Here is a 17,387-nt window from a genome sequence, read left to right on the forward strand (position 1 = left end):
TCCGACACCTCTAAGGTGCACTCCATCCTGCTGATGGCAAAATACAACCTGAATCAGGCAGAGGCATGAGGAAGATGCTCCCCAGAAGCCTTAAAGACAGTGCTCAAACCTGAGAGCCGAGATGGGTTTCAGTTGGCAAGAAACCTAAACTACTGCCCCAAACAGGCTTCTCTGACTACCTAGTGACTTTTCTGCTTCCAGTCTGCAAGAGTCCGGAAGCCACAGGCTTTACAGGCTGGGCCTGGAGCTGGGGCTCGCACTGTGAGTTCTGAGATGTGCTGCTGACCTGACCTGGCGGTTCCAGAGTCAATTCCCTGCACTGAGGTCTGCTTTCCTTAGAGATTAGGTCCTAATTCTCACTCATCTCAGAAGCTCTGGATAATTAGATGGCTGTCAATTACACCTAGAATTAAAGACAATCCACTGGCTCAGAATAAGAAAAGAAATACACTGTTGGTCCAAGAAGTCCAGGGAGAACCCCATGGGGGCAAAGGAAACACACTGGTACATGAGGTCATTCTGTCTACTGGCCACATCCTTCTCAACCTTCCATTCATGGGACTACAGTTCAAAGTAACCACCAAAGAGCAGCAGTTCTCACTGCTCACCTGTTAGACTGCTCTCAAATCCATCCATTTCTATTGAATCCATCCTGGTGAGGACATCGTCACGTCATGGAGATGTCTGCCACAGCTCCTATATATTAAGGTCTCCCTATGTCAATCTTATTACCCCCGTCATTTCATTACCCACACAACGACTTTTCTTACCAAAATACAAAATATCTCAACCAACATCCCAGCAGGCTTTCTGTGTGTGTGTGTGTGTGTGTGTGTGTGTGTGTGTGTGTGTGTGTTTGTGTGTGTGTGTGTGTGTGTGTATAAAAAATCCTAAGCGGATTCTAAAATTGATATGTAAATGCAAATGATGCAGCCAAAAGAATTTTGAAAAAGAAGAGCAAAACTGGAGGGTCATGTTACAACATTTCAAGACAAAGCTGTACTCATTAGACACTTGGTTGCAAGGTCCTGGGGAAATGACAGAGGCCAGAGTTAGACCCGTAATTATATGGTCAACTGATTTAACAACGGTGCAAGGTAGTTCAATGGAGAAAGGACAGTCTTTCAAAGAGACAGGTTTGCAACAAAAAGACATCCATATGGAAAGAAAAAAAAAATGCCATGCTTTTCACAGCATATGCAAAATTTCAAAATGGATCATAGTCTTAAATGCTAAAACCGTAACACTTAGAAAAGAAAACACAGACCTGGGCATTGGCAATAATTTCTTAAACAGGGCAACAAAAACATGAAGTATAAAAGTAAAAGTTGATAAATTACACTTCATCAAAATTAAAACTGCTTCTAGAAAGAGGTCACTTAAAAAAATGAAAAGGCAAGCCTGACAGTGGGGGAATAAAAGATACTTTCAAATACTGATCCCACAAAGGGTTTATTATCTAGAATACAACAATGTATACAATGTATAGTTTTAAAAACTTCTAACTCAGCATGACCATCAGTCCTATAAAAAAAAAAAAAAAAGGCGAAAGATTTGGACACTTCACTAAAGATATACCAACAGCCAATACTCTCAGTGAGAATGCTAAACACCATTAGTCATTAGGGAACTAATCACACTCAAAATGAACCTTCGAGCTATGCCACACATCCCCAGGAAGAGCTAGAATCCAAGAATGACAGTATCAGAGGCTGGGGAGGACGCGCCACAGCTGGATCTGTGTGCAGGAATGCAAAATGGCACAACCACTGTGGAGAAGTTCGGTCACTGTGTATAGTGAAACACGCAGTTACAATGAATATACTCTGGTGTTTCCATATAACGGAATACAACCCAGTGATAAAAGGCAACCAATTACTGATGTGACCAACATAAGTGAATGTCACAGACACGATGCAGAAAGAAAGAAGGCTTAAAAGAAAAGAAGAAGAAAGAAGACTTAAAAGATCCCATGAGAATGAATTTCTAGAACAAGAAACACTCATCCACAGCCACACAAAGATGACTGGTGGCCTGAGGCAGGGGTGGGAAAGGGACACCTGCAAAATGCACCAGGCCGGTGTCTGGGGTGATGGAAGGATTCTGTTTTCACAGGAGCGGAGGCTGGTGCAGGGCTATGCATATTTGTTAAACTCCTCGAACTGAATACTTCAAGGATGAATTTCACTACATACATAAATCCCATGTCATCCTTTGCCTTGGCCAGAAACCCTTCAGTTACTTCATACTGTTCTTAGAGCCAAGTCCAAAATGCCACCGGTCCCAGAAGGACCCGGCTCCACCAACCTCTCCAGCCACTGCGTCCTCTTCCCTGTGAGGCTCTGCTGTAGGTGCTCTTTCAGCTCCAGGGGCTCCCTCGTCCTTCCTGCCTTGCAGCCTCCACTGTCCTTCCTCTGCCCGACTCCCTGCTGCACTACCCTCTCCTTCCCTTCCCAACTTTATCTGAGCCTGTCACTCCTGCGAGGAAGCTTTCTACTTTACCAAGGTCTCCTTGCTCAAAATTCTCACAGCAAACACTCAAGTATGGAATTGAATTAACAATAAACTTCACACTGAACGTTAACACTGTATTGAGATATGAGCCCAAGACAATATAAAATCATCACAATTGGCAAGACCATTAAACACAGCACCATTTTTGTGCTCCAATTTTTCCTTGCCGTAGTGTTTTAGAATAAACACTTAAGTGACAATAGCATATGAATGGAACTGAAAATCAATGTGCATATTTTGAATAGTATGAGCTTGAATCTTTTACTGAGGATCGTTTGGAGCCCAATGCTTCAAAGGAGAGGAGGTGGACCTGTGGGCGGAAGACACAGGAGGCTAACATCAGGAAGACTCTGCTGGCAGCCAGCTCTGCCCAGGACGGGCGTCACCGTGCCCAGCACACTCCTGTAAGGACACTCCATTCACGTACCAGAGTCTCTGAATGGGTGTGCACGTGTACTGAGGACACCCAGATTTAACGGACACGTAGCAGCATTTTCCAAAGTAGTTTCCAGGGACCATGAGTCCCACGAGAAATAAATTCCCACCGAAGGGAATTTAGAACATGCTACATCCTGTGCCCTGAGAAGTCCCATAGTTAAAACAAAGCAAAACGAAAATCTCACGTGTTTTATCCACCGCAATCTTTGGCCAAGTAATCCTTTTTAACTCTCACACTCAATTGGCATCTCTGAGCTAGTATTCAGCAGCCAATGCTTCCTCCGGAAATACCCATAGCATCTTCTCCGCCTCAGTTTCTGCTTGCTTGAAACAGTCAGTTTCCAATTCTAAGGAATACTTACGGCTTAACAGGATTAATGGAAGCCAGGCTGGTCAGCTAAACAAAGCAACGTGAAACAGGGCAGACAGGAGGCTGTATGGTCCAAACAGTTGCATCCCTGCATCCACACGAGGGATCTTTAACATCCACACGGGGAATCAAAGTGTATGGTGGAAAGATCAAGTCATATTAAAGACAGACCCAAATTTGACTTCCAACACTAGGTATTAGTTATGGGGCTCTGAGCAAATTATTTCACCTCTCCAACTTGGGGTTTCCTTATCTATACAATGTCTGCCTAACTCCTAGAGGATAGACCAGGGGTGACATATGTAAAGTGCCTAACAGAGTCTCTGACACATAGTAATACATTTAAAGTAACGTAAGATTTGACCAAACACTGTGCTTTTGAAGCAAACTTTACATAAACAATACAAGTCCACACAAAGCATTCACCAAAATACAAAGCAAAGACATAAAGAGGTACCTGTCAAAGGTAATTCCCTTCCCAACAAACACCAGGGGCGCTTCGCCTGCATTGGGGCTGCCTCTGTAGTGAATTTCCAAGAAGACTGGAGGCTCATCGGATCCTTTGGCCACACTTAGGAACGATCCCATTTCCTGTTCCTCAATCCAAGATTTGGGTCTACAGGGCAGAAAAGGTGAAAAGTCAACACACTTGCGGTCAGCTCTATTTCAAAGTAGCTTAGAAAAAGCTCATCTGCATGTAAAACTCCTAAAATGTGCGACATAACGCTTCAATGATCACTTCCTAATTGCTTTCTGCATGTTCCTGAGCCAGTCACTTGATTCTATGTGTTTCCTCATCTATTAAATGAGGTCAAAGATGCATCTGTCAGAAGATTAACTATAGAATTACTAAGAGAGCTCATCCATGGTGCGTAATACAATGTCGGATAACAGTACAGACTCGGTAAGTGCCTATTACTTGATTTGCTCCCCCTCATCTGCTCACACATATCCAAAGTTTGAACGCAAGATAAAGTTAGCGAGGCTCTCAAACCACAAATGGTGCTTAAAAACAGTTACAGGGTCCACTGCTTTATTTTTTTGTATTTCTAAAACGACAAAAAAAAAAAAAAAGAACAAAAAAACCTAACCAACAAAAGAAAACAACAAAGAAAAACCCCCACAAAGCTACACTTCAATGAGTGAACTAAAGTATCGCCTTTCTTTGCTTTTTTAGAATTGCTGGAATTTGATCTTTTCAATGTTGTGACACCATTTCTCACGGTTTCAACTGCAGTTTGAGATGTCTGCTTGAAATGGGAAAACTAGTAATTATTTAACAAACACGGGATCGCTGGGGATGATCTAATGGTGGTGCCAACCAGAAAACAGACGCCATATCGCTATTCCTCGTAGGCAAGGGATACAAAGGGCTTTGTACTGGTTTCTGGCCACAGTAACTAGGCCAGGAGAGAAATCCTACACTCCTACCGGCCAAGCAAAAACAGCCATATCCAAGGAGTGCTCCTCCCACACTTGACTACCCATTCGTTCAAACTATTAAACTAGGGGGGCGCCTGGGTGGCTCAGTCGGTTAAGCGTCCGACTTCGGCTCAGGTCATGATCTCGCGGTCTGTGGGTTCGAGCCCCGTGTCAGGCTCTGTGCTGACAGCTCAGAGCCTGGAGCCTGTTTCAGATTCTATGTCTCCCTCTTCCTCTGACCCTCCCCTGTTCATGCTCTCTCTGTCTCAAAAATAAATAAATGTTAAAAAAATTTAAAAAAAAAAAAAAAGAAACTATTAAACTAGGGTTGTGTCATGGAGAGATGGCTGCCAGACTCTAGAAAGAAAAGAACATAAAGACAGAAGGTTGACAATTAAAAACAAAACAAAACCCACTTCAAAAGCAGCAAGGCTGTATAACATGGGCATTTTTTAATCACAAACTCAGTACTTGGTGCCTTGTTAAAATCCTGTCCTTCTGGAAGTCCTGTCTGTATTTCTCTGATTCGTACCCATCCACACTACAGCCGTCAGATGCAGCTGCCTCAGTTTAATGAATTATACCGACCTGACCCACCTCCTCTCTGGCCGAACCTCCCCTTGGCTGGGCCACCAGCCCCACAGTTTCCAAGGGACCACCAAACACATGCTTCTGCACCTGAAATGCCCCACCCCACTCTCTCCATCTGCTAATTTCCAAGGAACCTCCAGACTTTGCTTAGGCACCCTTTTCATTGGCAAACTTTTCAACTTTCCCAGAACCCTCCTTGACTATCTGCTTGGGCAGGATCCTCCGCACACCCCCATTTTCCTGCCTGTTCCTTCCTGTAAGCTCCTCACTTCTTTGAGGTCAAGGACCACCACCATCCGCATTTGCGTGCCCAATTCCCAGGCACACAGGAGGCACCCTCACTGGTGTGTAACCACACAGTCACTATCCGCTGACACAAAGTAGCTCTGGTGTCTCCTCAGATCAAAAAAGTAACAGTCTTTGCCAAGATACCTTTATAGAGAGACTAAATGTTGCTACAAATTAAACATATGCTAACTGTTCCAAATATCTTATCAAGCTCTGGATTTTATCTTATCAAGTGCTGCATTTTCTAAAAACTATACATTTTTATTCACTCTATCTAGACCATAGGGATTTCCCCAAATAACGTGAACTCCAGTCACAACTAAGTACTGAAGATATTTTAAATGGAAGCTCCCCTGAGATACAACACTGGTAGTAAACAATTATCTAGGTAAAGCAAATATCCACTGACTTATTTTAATCATAAATTTCCCCCAAGGTCAGACTTGTTTTGCTTACAGGGTTATGGGGAGATCACAAGAGGGTAACAGAACCTGGAGGGGTAGGTTTTACCTCCCACAGCCCAGCTGCTGACGATGACCACACAGGGCTGCCCAGGAACCAGCTCTGGTACCCAATTTAGGAATCTACAAGGCAGAGATTCTCATTTCATGCCAACTTAGGCACGCTGTGCTCTTTACTTATGTCAAAAAACGATAGAAATAATTCACCAAAACAAGATACACAAATTATCAAAAAGCTAAACGGTTACAATTTGATCCAACAATTCAACTCCTAGGTACACACCTAAGAGACATGAAAACATATGTTCATACAAAAACATGGACATCAATGCTCAGAGCCGCATTATTCATGGTATCCAAAAGGTAGAGAAGCACCCGAATGTTCACCAACTGATGGCTGGGTGGGGAGATGGAAATGAAGAGTGCCTGCTAATGGGCACAAGGTTTCTTTTTGGGGTAACTGACATGACGCTGAATTACCTGACATGAACCTCTGTCTTACTACTAGCACTCTTGAGATTCTTCTCAATAATTTCAGCAAATCTGGTTGGCGTCATCTCATTGGCTGGAGTCTCCATCAGGTGGCGTGCCAAGTTCTGTCCAGAAGCAAAGAGGACTCCCTTCTGCCAGGCCTCCTGGTCCCCACTGGTAGAAGAAAGCACAAGGTCACCACGAGACAACCTGTCAAGACACTAACTGTGTCGCAACTAGGAGGGCCCTTAACCTATAAAAACAAAAGACAAAGACTACAGGTGCAAAACGGACACATGGGACCTGGATCATTCTCTGTGCTCTGACCTGGGGGTGGGGGGGGTGGGCAACGTATAAGAGCTAGAAAACAGCCCTTGCTGAGCTGAGTCAGAGGTGGTAAGCATTTTGCATTTCATGTGCATGAACAAGGGGTGGACTGATGGGTCTCTGAAGCCCTAACTCTAACACACACTGATGGAGGAGGTTTCCACATTTCCAAAGGCCCGTGTTGTCTTCCTTCACTGCATCAGGGATGATGCAGCCCCCAGTGCTCACTGGAGAGCAAGCACACTGCAAAGTCCTGAAGTGGACGTGAAGGTCTTTCTGCCTTCTCTGTGCCTGGGTCAGGGCTCTGAATACCACCGCACCGAAGGGCAATGACCAGCTTTAAGAGAAAGGACATGCGCATGTGTTTCACGATCCCAGCTCTTCTTCCTTTCTTTTTTTTTTAAGTTTGTTTGTTTATTTATTTATTTATTTAGAGAGCAAGTGCGCATGGGGGAGGGACATAGAGGGAGAGAATCTCAAGCAGGCTCCTCACTATCAATGCAGAGCCCAACCCGAGGCTCAAACCCACAAACCATGAGATCATGACCTGAGCTGAATCAAGAGTCAGATGCTTAACTGATTGAGCCAACCAGGTGGCACCACCACCCCCCGCCCCCACCAGCTCTCCTTATGCACAACAGGAACTAATACAGGTGGCATAGAGACAGATAAAACAGCTCGTAGTTTGGAGGGTTTGCCATGTGCCATACGCTTGACAGTGTCTTTCCATCATCATAAAGGCCCTAGGAGGCTGGAATTACAGCTCTACTGAACAAACGAAGAACGTGTAACGGAGACTTCAATCACTTCGCTGACGTTACTCAGCCAGCAGGCAGGGGAGCCAGGATTCAAAGCCCGACTGACTGGTCACAGGGCCCTCATTCCAAACCAGTCCACGACAGCTGCCAACCACCGGGCTGTGTCCTCACAGCCCCACCTCTTGAAGGTCTCACCTCTGTCTGTTCCTAACAAGAGAGGCTTTATCTCCCAGACCCCAGGATAGGGCTGCAATATAGCAGGTGCTCATTAAGTCGGCTGAGAAATGAGTCTCCCCACTAGACCACAAGGGCAAGGACCATAGCTCTTCCTCTGTGTATCCTGGAATTTAACTCAGTGCCTACAGATGCTGGCTAAATGAAAACTGTTTGTATCAAAACCCGCTGGGGGGCGCCTGCGTGGCTTAATTGGTTAAGTGTCCGACTTCAGCTCAGGTCATGATCTCATGATTTGTGAGTTCAAGCCCCAAGTTGGGCTCTGCACTGAAAGCATGGAGCCTGCTTGGGATTCTCTCTCTCTCCCTCTCTCCCTCTCTCTCTCTCTCCCCCTCTCTCTTCTCTGCCCCTTCCTGGATCATGCTGTCTTTCTCAAAAATAAATAAATGAATAAACATTAAAAAAGAAAGAAAGAAACCTGCTGGGACCTACCTGTCACCTTATTCCCTCCCTCTTCAGAGAGCTAACTGGGTCTGGCTTCCTAGTAACCAGCAAGCATGGAGGGAGTAGGAAGCCATGGGTCAAGACGTGCACATGGCGAAAGCCAGGAGCAGAACATGGACAGTTACCATACTCTTAAAATGGCTAAAGTGATGCAGGAGGTCACAGATAAGCCATGTCGCAGTGCCCGTACTGAAAAACTCGTATGTGGTCATATCCAAATGTCCCACTATCTGAAGGTCAAGAAATGCAACCCCGGGCCTGGCTTCGTTCCATCACCTTCCGTGGAGCTTTGCCGATACAACCACTTTCTTCTTCTGCTTCAGGTCATCATACTCATAGAGACCGAGCACTGCTCCTTCTGCAGCCGCCTGCGCATCTCCACAGGGATCCACCTCCACCGAAGAGATCTCCAGGTCCTGAATCTGCCTGCACCCCGCTTCAGAAGGACAGAGGAACCGGAAAACTGGAGTCAGTCAGAGGCAACTCACTAGCGAAAGGCAGAGGCATGGTTGTGGGCTGAGAAAAGAGGACTGGGGTTCAAATCCCAGCTGACACTTGACCTTTCTTAGCCTCCATTTCTCCTTCTGTAAAGTGAGGATGTGTACATGCCTCACAGGTTGTGGAAGACAGACTCACAGACAAAAGGACGCATCTAGCTCCTGGCAGAGGGGGCCATCAGAAGTGGCTGCTGTCACCATATTACTTCAGAAACACTACAATCTCCTGATGAAGCTTCCCAGTCACCAAGAGCTTGCCAGATTAGCAATAGCAAAGAACTGAGTCAAGTACATTAGTAACACAGCACTTTATTAAGATCAGGTCAGCAAAAAGTTGCAAATAAAAGTTATGAACGAATCACTCCCCGTGAACTTTGAAAGTAGATTTAGCAAGCACAGATGAAATACACAGAGCCAAAGATCAGTCAAGCTAATTGCCACCGCCTCGGCGATGTCTTCAAAGCGTCTTTAACCACAGTCTCTGTGGTAAAGGCCTCACTCTGCTGCTCAGCTTTGCAGTGACTCAGCTGCGTCTTCCTCAACTTGTAAACCACGCACACGGCCAAGTGGGACAGGCACCTACCTTTGGTAAGCAGTAATAAACAAGCACCCTGCACTTTGCAGCCCTTTTCTCTGACTGGTAAAAAAGAGGAATCCACATCATTTAGAAGTTGGGCAACAACAGGTTCGTATTACAAAAAGCAGAAAATCCACTGTAACTTTCTGGTAAAATCGAGCTCTAAGGTCCTACTACACGAGTGAATAAATGGTCTGAAAGCTCCAAACACAAGCTATGGAAATACCCAAACTAAAACTCCATAAGCTAACCTTCTGTAGCCAACATAAGGCCAGGCATACGGTGTAAGAGAAACTGAATATTTACTCAGATGAGGGTTTTCTCTGTGACCGCAGACGGGTGGTGATTAAGAGGATAAAATGAGGGGAAGAGAGAATTTAAAGACGACATCCTCCAGATTCTCCATCAACCTTACACTTCACAACGGTAATGACCTGCCACAGCAGCTCTGATGTTTTCTTTGCCTTCATGCCAGTTTTCCTGGTCATCAATTCCAGCTGTCTTTCTGCCGAGGCCGACCACCACCACGCTCGGGAAGTCCTGTTCGGCACACACACAAAATCAACCACTTCCTGTCTTTAAAACATCCTTTTCAAGCAGGAATGGTACATGAGCTCCCACACAACTACCTTCGCCTCAGCACAGGAACTTCACCGTGTAATTCGGTTATTTTGGTTTTTTTACCCTGTATCTTGGTAAAATTTTATCACTTGTGTATTTAAAAGGTAGAGTGAAGATAATCCTGCAAATAATTCTATGTAATTTGAGTACAGAAATTCTATGGCAATTGAATAAAGAAAGTCGATAGACTGAGGAATGCAGGAGATGCTGTGCTATTTGACCACAAACTGCCTGTCAAATCTAACTAGTATTTATGGCTTAATACGGTGACAAAAGCATGCAAACAATCTGATAGGAAATTTTCTCCATGACTACGCAGTCCCCATACTTGGCACTCAGGAGGGTGCTCACTGAGGCTTTGCCAAATGAACCTAATCTTCATCTCATACCTCATGCAGACCATAAAAGGTTCGGGTTTTGCCTGCCTTCAGAGGAGGTCCAGATCTAAAACAAGAGGAAATAGGTTTTAAAATCTAGTTTGCTCTGCTCCTTTGGGCAGTGACATATTCACACCTTTAGGTTTATTATAATACTCTGCTGCTTCTGTGAGTTTGCTGCATTTATGCTTTTATCAACATACAGAATTCTCACAGGTCTGATTTTTCAGCTGCAGCACTTCTAATTCTAGCTCAAAAATTATTCAGCAAACTTCCACATTACAGTTCATACAAATTTATATGAAAACAACTACAGAAAGCAACACCATGGATGGGTAACGTGTGGCTACAGAGGAGAGCGGAGCCCCAGATGAAGGCGAGCCTGAATCTCCCATCTTCGTCATGGTTGACCTGACTGCGGTGTTCAGCCTGGAGACTGTTGGGGCGGGTGGGGGGTTATATACAGATGGGATACAGTTCAATTTCAAAACAAAGCAGATGGCAAAGCCTTATAGCTAGAGGGCTGGATGCCCTGGTCCCAGGGCTGATAGTTATCAGTCAGGAAGGCCAAGTTGAACTATACTTTGTCAGGCTGGCTTTTGCATTAATGACTTAATCACAGCATTTGAGAAGGTGGTCTACTGGTGAAGGACTGGTCATTGAGAAGGGACACAAGTTCTGTTGCCCGGTGATGAGACAATTACTATGATTATCAGATTACATCTATTAGATTCTAGTAGGTTGATCTATAACCCACATAGTATGTACTTGCTGTGGCTTTATGTTAACACTTCTCTTTCTGCCAAAAGTGGCCCGCAGCTCAGAAGGACTTAGAAACTCCAATGTTTCCCTACCTTCTTTAAACTGTAGCTAAACCAAAAGTGCTCCAACTATAGGCCCCACCCAGACTTACTGACTTAGAATCTGTAGTCCAACTATACCCCCAGGTGATTCACTTTGAAACTCTGAGAAGCTCCTGAAACTCAAGGCATGCCAAGAAAGGAGTGACACCCTCAAGCAGTTTTGAACTAGTCCAGGGACACTGTCCCCCATAAGTGAAGGGGCATTAGAGGAGGTAGACAGGCTGGTGGGAAAACAGGCGGGTAGGAAGAAGGTGAGCTAAGGAAATCTGGTACTTTCCAGATCCTTCTGGGTCAGTTTCTCATAACATGTTTGTGATCCGAAGTAGCCTGACTTCCCAGAATTGTACACCCACCCCTACTAAAAGGCAAAGTACCAAAGTGCATTCCAGGAATGAATACTTTCACTTCTACTGAGAAGATAGCAGCCAACTTACTTCCGTTCATTTTTATCTACTAACAAAGCATTAAAAAAAAATTCTCTTTCGATTTCAGGGCGTTTTAAAAACCAGAACCCATAGGTGAATACTTACATGTTCAAAACTTCTCTCAACTTTCCAGACACTAATTTATCGAAATTCTCCCCTGCACTTGTAAACTGCGGCACATCGTCTTCTTTTTCTTTGTTATAGATTCCTAAAACAAGACCCTGAGAAAGAATAAGCCGGAAAAAAAAAAAAAAAAAAAAAGAATATAATTACAGTAGATCCCTTAGGGAGACTCAAAGGTCCCCACATTCCAGAAGCAGCAAATAATTCCACCCAAACTGCGTTCCCCTCAAGGACAAAGCTGAAAAAGAAGTAGGTGCTGGGCAGTCCGCTACACTCACATCCTGCCTAAAAGTTTCAAATTCCTGCCAAAGCAAGGCTGTAAGTACTACCTGTCCTGGGTCTTCCTGGTCTCTCCCAACAAATGACTTTCACCAAATAAAGCGTTTCCTTTTTTACTTCCAAATAAAGAAGGGCAGAAAGGTGTTTTGTGTAAGAAAACAAATTCATTTTTTAACCAAGTTAGACCTCAAAAGGGGTTTAGAACAGGCCACCCCAAAATATGTCACTTGGGCATATTGATTATTTTGAGCTAAAGACTCATGAATAAAAAGCAGGTGCAGGAAAGGCTCTCTGACATCCCACTTTCCACCTAAAAGCAGGGCAAAAAATTTCCCATAAGAAAGGTACTTTCCTGTACTGAGAAGAGAACATTCTTATCACCAGAAACTGGGAGTTGACATTAAAACACACCTACACAAACAAACCTACTAAAATCACCCTTATCTTCCATTAATTTCCGCCATATACTTCCTAGTCAGTTACATAGCTTACTGCCCCAGCCCAAGCCCCTTTGTCTTGTCACACCCCCACAATTTCTCACTGTTTAAAAAGGTATGTAAGCTTTTAGGCCTCAGGCACTTTGGGTCTTCATTTTCCTTTTGAAAATTCCCATGTACGTGTAAAAACATCAAAAAAATTTTGTTCGCTTTTCCCTGTTAATCTGTCATATGTCCGTTTAATTGCCAGGTCCAGCCACAGAACCCAGCCAAGTAGAGGGAAGTTTTCCCTTCCCCACAATCTTCAAATGCAAATCTCAGGTATCCTGGGATGCGATCACAGCAAAGCCAATGGCTGCACCTGCCAATACAAATAAGCACTCTGGCCAACTCATAGGCTGAAAGAGAAGAAAAGAAAAAGGAGGCATCTTCACAGAGAGGCAGGAGAGGCAGGAGCAGAGCACTGTGCCCAGTACTTAGGCGGCTTACCCGTCAAGTCTCCAACAACTGAAATAAGGAAGTCACCCTAGGAATCACTATTTGCCTTTGCATGACAATTTTTGACTTTAAAATGTTTTCTGCCTTACAGCAACTCTGTGAGGTAGAAAGGACATGTACTCTTCTTCCCACAGACCAGGAGACAGAAACCTGGTGCAGTAATACTAGCCCATGTGCAATAACAGAACTGAGCAAGAATCCTAATTACCTTCTCTGACAGTCCTTCATCTTTGCCACAAAATCACACTGGTACTTGGACCAAACAGCATCCTTTCTCTTTTCCATCAAACAAAAACACCGCTTCCTCGGCATAGCTTTCCCGGCTTCTAATCTTCCTAAGACTGCCCACTGCCCGGTATTTGGTGAAACCAATGAGGAACTGAGGAGACGGGAGCCAGCTGCTGTCTGGATAGGTGTTGCACAGTATTGGAAAGAACAGGGGATAAAGTATCTGGTTCACCTGCCATACAGAGGGAGGCCTGAGCTCAAGCCGCATCTAGAATATTCCTCATCAGGGTCATTCTTTCTGGTTCTCAAGCATGACTCCCAAGTCTGTGCTCCTTTCACCGAACCATCCCCCTTCCAGATCCTCACCCCAATAGTGACCTTCATAATTTTTTTTTTGATCAATTGGATGGAAAAGGCTTTTCTCCCGCCAAGACGCTCTTCTTCTGATTTCACGAAGATATAGGTGTCTGTGCAAAGCCCTTTTCCCTAGAGAGACACTATTTTCCCTCTAGAAACTCTTTCAGGCAATTTGCTCCCGGTGGACCTGTTTTCCTGGTCTTCCACTTCAGCAGGCGGTGGGAGCTGGTGGGAGTGGGGCCCGAGGCTGGCCGCCTCTGGGACCTTAGAGGACGCTGCGCTGCACCTCACGAAATGTGAGCTTCGTCCTAGCTACTGTGACAGCCACACTGGCACCATCCCTTCCTGGGACACAGCGAGGACTAAACAAAACAATGCATCAGGACACGGTAGCTACAGCTATCACTCTCTCTCGGCCAGAGCTCGGATCCTAGCACTCCCCCAAGCAAAAGAAGGAAGGGAGCGCACCGCTGAATGCTCGGGGGATGGGCAGCCCAAAGCCGCCCGCCCCTGCCAGAGCCCAGCTCGGCAAAGGCAGGGAACTTTGGAACCGGTTTCGGCAACTTGGCGCAGAAGCCCGGACACCGCGGTCTCGACCCGCCCCGAAGCTCCGGTCGCCCCGCGCAGGACTCCCGCGGCGGCCTCTCACCTTCGTCATGTCTGCGGCAGCGAAACCCCGTCCCCAGACACGATTCACGCCCAGACGTCGGACGACGACTCGCCCAGCAGCCGGAAGGGGCAGCAAGAACATCTTCCCGGCTCGGCCCCAGCACCGCCCTCCAGCGAGCACGTGGCGCTTCGGGAGGACGGGCGCGTGCCGGGGGGGTGGGGCTTTCGGGAACGGCGGGCGCGCGCCCAAGGGGCGGGGCAGGTGCCAGAGAGCGTGCGGGGCTGGAGTCAGAAACTGGGCACAAGGTCACCAGGGGCGCGGCTTTTGGGTGCGGCCGGCTTGCGCGTGCCCGAGCTTGGGCGGGACCGAGTGTGCTTTGCGCCTGGGGTGGGAGAGGGCAGATGCCAGGGGGCGGAGCGCGCAGGCACGCACCATCAGACTGGACGGTGCTGGGACGGACGCTAGGGCGTGGCGAGGGCTCGGGGGCGTGCCAGCTCTCCGACGAGAGCGCGAGAGAGGGGCGGAGTCGCGGTACTGGCGTACCACGAGGGGCGGGTACGGAGGCGGGGCTCCAAGGAATCCCCGGGAGCTAGGAAGAGGAGTGTGGTTTTACCCTACAGGTCCGAGTAGTGAAGGTGGTCCTATCGAGTTATTTTTATTCATATCCTCTTGGGGAACGTTTTTGAACTTCTGTCTGGTCCAGGAGTGTAATACGTCAGTTAGCCCAAATGCTATTTTTGAAAACAGGGGCTTTGTGAATAGTGTTCAATATTTTAACATCATTTTCCTTTTTCTAAAAAAAAAAAAATTTAATGTTTATTTATTTTTCAGAAAGAGACAGAACACGAGCAGGGAAGGGGCAGAGAGAGAGGAAGACGCAGAATCTGAAGCAGGCTCCAGGCTCTGGACTCAAATCCACAAACCGTGACATCATGACCTGAGTCAAAGTCGAAGCTTAACTGCCTGAGCCACCCAGATGCCCCCATCATTTTCCTTTTTTTAAAAGGGTTTTAGGGGTTTCTGGGTGGCTCAGTTGGTTAAACATCGGTGGGACTCTTGACTCTGGCTCAGGAAGGAAGGAAGAAAGAAAGGTGTTTAAAAATATAAATAAGAGGATTTTAAATTTTTATTGTAAAAAAACCCCCACACATGGTGGAATGCAACTCTGAGAACTTAGAAGCACAAGGTGAGTTACAAAACCATCCATAATGTTATACCAGTGTCTGATCCTAATTTTAGCTGGATCTTTGATTTTAGCTTAGGGCACAGGGTGGTGGCAGGGATCCACCAACTGAAGTGTGCTTCAAGGACCACAGCATTTACGTTTTCATATACTTAATGGGAAGGAAGAAATAAATCTCACAGCCCCCAAGTAACTTTAGTCCTTACCAAACAGTATTTATTATTGGCCACTTAGGGATGTAAGACAGTCTTTGATCAAACCTTAATTTTACAAAGTGTTCACTAAGGTACAACAGGATTTAAAAGGGTCCCTGGCCACAAGGACTCTTATGTAGTAGAAGCAAGATATATCATGACTGTGAGAGATAAAAATAGACGGTATTTCATTGAGTGATATGTGCCTATGCTCCAGTTCTTTCTGCCCCCTTCTCTGCTTGACTAAGACTTTGTCTGATGCCAGGAAACCTTCAATAACATTCCACATCTGGGTTATGTGCACTTCTTTTGCTCTGAAAGCAGCTTGTCTCAGAGAACTAATTACTGTGTGCTCATTGTATGTTTCCCCTCAGGCATTTTGGGAGCCAAGGTTTTCATGTCTTGATTTCCTGTCCCTAGATGTAGAGTATAGATGGTGGCTGGCACATAAACAAGGTGTTCATAAAATGAATGAAAGCATTGATCAAGGTCTAGTGGACATAGCTTTGATAATTAAAGAACAGGATAGGTCTCACTTGTAGTCTTTAGATACTAAATGCAAAACTAAAAAAGTTTGAAATGAGCCAGGCGAATGAGAAGGATTTAGATGATTGAGGAAGATATGAAAATAGGGAGGAGTGTGTGGGAAGTTATTGGCTTGGCTTGGGGAGAGTGATCAGGCCTGCCTAGAATGAAAGGTGGTTATAAAAGAGAGTGATGCTGGATTAAAGAGGATCTTGAAAGGCTGGCAGAGTTTATTATCAATGTGAGAGTCCACATGGACTCGATAATGTACTTCATAGAAGCTGGAGGACCTAAAACCTATGTTTTAGTACACCTGATAGAGGTTGGTATGAAGGGTAGAAGAATGAACAGTTTAGGGGAAAGTTACACCTTCATGGAAACCTGTGCATTGTCCAGAGAGACTATGAGGAAACTCCTCTGGCGTATCTGATTTAGATTCCAAGGAAGTTCTTTCACAACTCTGACAATTGTTGGGCAACACAAGTCTTGTTTATAGACATGCAAATTATGTCCTGTCCAATAGAAGTGAGTTGACTGCCCTCTCTCTCCCATGGAACCACATCCTCCACACTTGGATTTAGATGTCTGATGGAGTCTCATACCTCTGACCACACCCTGCAAACCTGCTCCAACCACAGCCTTCCTAGTCAATAGCCTCCCTGTTCCCATCCTCACTGATGACAACTTGTCTCCATGTGCATATTCATTTCAGTATTCTTGATCTATAAATTCATGGGTTCTCAGAATTATCTTTTGAGCTAGTTATAAACAACAATCTGTTTCCTTCATGAGTTAAATAAAATCTTTAACATGTATTCATCTCTATGTCCATATAAGAGCCATGATTATAACTTTTTTGGGAAAATTATCTTCTAACAGCAGGGAGGCTGACTAAAGGCATGAGTTTTTGACAGACTTTCTAGATGACTCAATTTGGGAAATGAAAGTTAGAATCAGCTAGACACAGCTTATGGATGTGAGACAACATATACCACTACCCTGTTTAGGACCCAAACACTCTCTTCTTGCTTGGGGAAAAGCGATGAAGGTAATGGGCGATGGGGAGTTTAATTATAAATGTTAACTCTCTGGTTCTTGGGTGGGTGGCTCGGTCACTTGAGCATCTGACGCTTGATTTTGGCTCAGGTCATGATCTCAGGGTCATGAGATTGAGCTCATGTTGTGCTCACCACTGAGCATGGAGCCTGCTTAGGAGTCTCTCTCTCTCTCTCTCTCTCTCTCTCTCTCTCTGTTCCTCCCATGCATGTGCACGCT

General features: G+C 45.4%; 1 protein-coding gene across 1 annotated transcript in view; it reads right to left on the bottom strand.

The window, feature by feature from the left end:
* Positions 1 to 14,393, bottom strand: part of LAP3 (leucine aminopeptidase 3) — a 29,284-nt gene extending 14,891 nt beyond the window's left edge. Inside the window, exons 1-7 of the mRNA XM_019453630.2 lie at positions 14,250 to 14,393; positions 11,784 to 11,899; positions 10,403 to 10,457; positions 9,827 to 9,932; positions 8,595 to 8,754; positions 6,565 to 6,729; positions 3,780 to 3,938 (exon numbers count right to left, since the gene is read on the bottom strand). Of these exons, the coding sequence (XP_019309175.1) occupies positions 3,780 to 3,938; positions 6,565 to 6,729; positions 8,595 to 8,754; positions 9,827 to 9,932; positions 10,403 to 10,457; positions 11,784 to 11,899; positions 14,250 to 14,351 (863 nt within the window). The 5' untranslated portion in view covers positions 14,352 to 14,393. The remainder of the gene's footprint in view (positions 1 to 3,779; positions 3,939 to 6,564; positions 6,730 to 8,594; positions 8,755 to 9,826; positions 9,933 to 10,402; positions 10,458 to 11,783; positions 11,900 to 14,249) is intronic.
* Positions 14,394 to 17,387: the final 2,994 nt, after the last annotated feature.

This window comes from Panthera pardus, unplaced genomic scaffold (genome assembly GCF_024362965.1).
Source record: "Panthera pardus isolate Hobbes unplaced genomic scaffold, ASM2436296v1 HiC_scaffold_13, whole genome shotgun sequence".
NCBI lineage: Eukaryota > Metazoa > Chordata > Mammalia > Carnivora > Felidae > Panthera > Panthera pardus.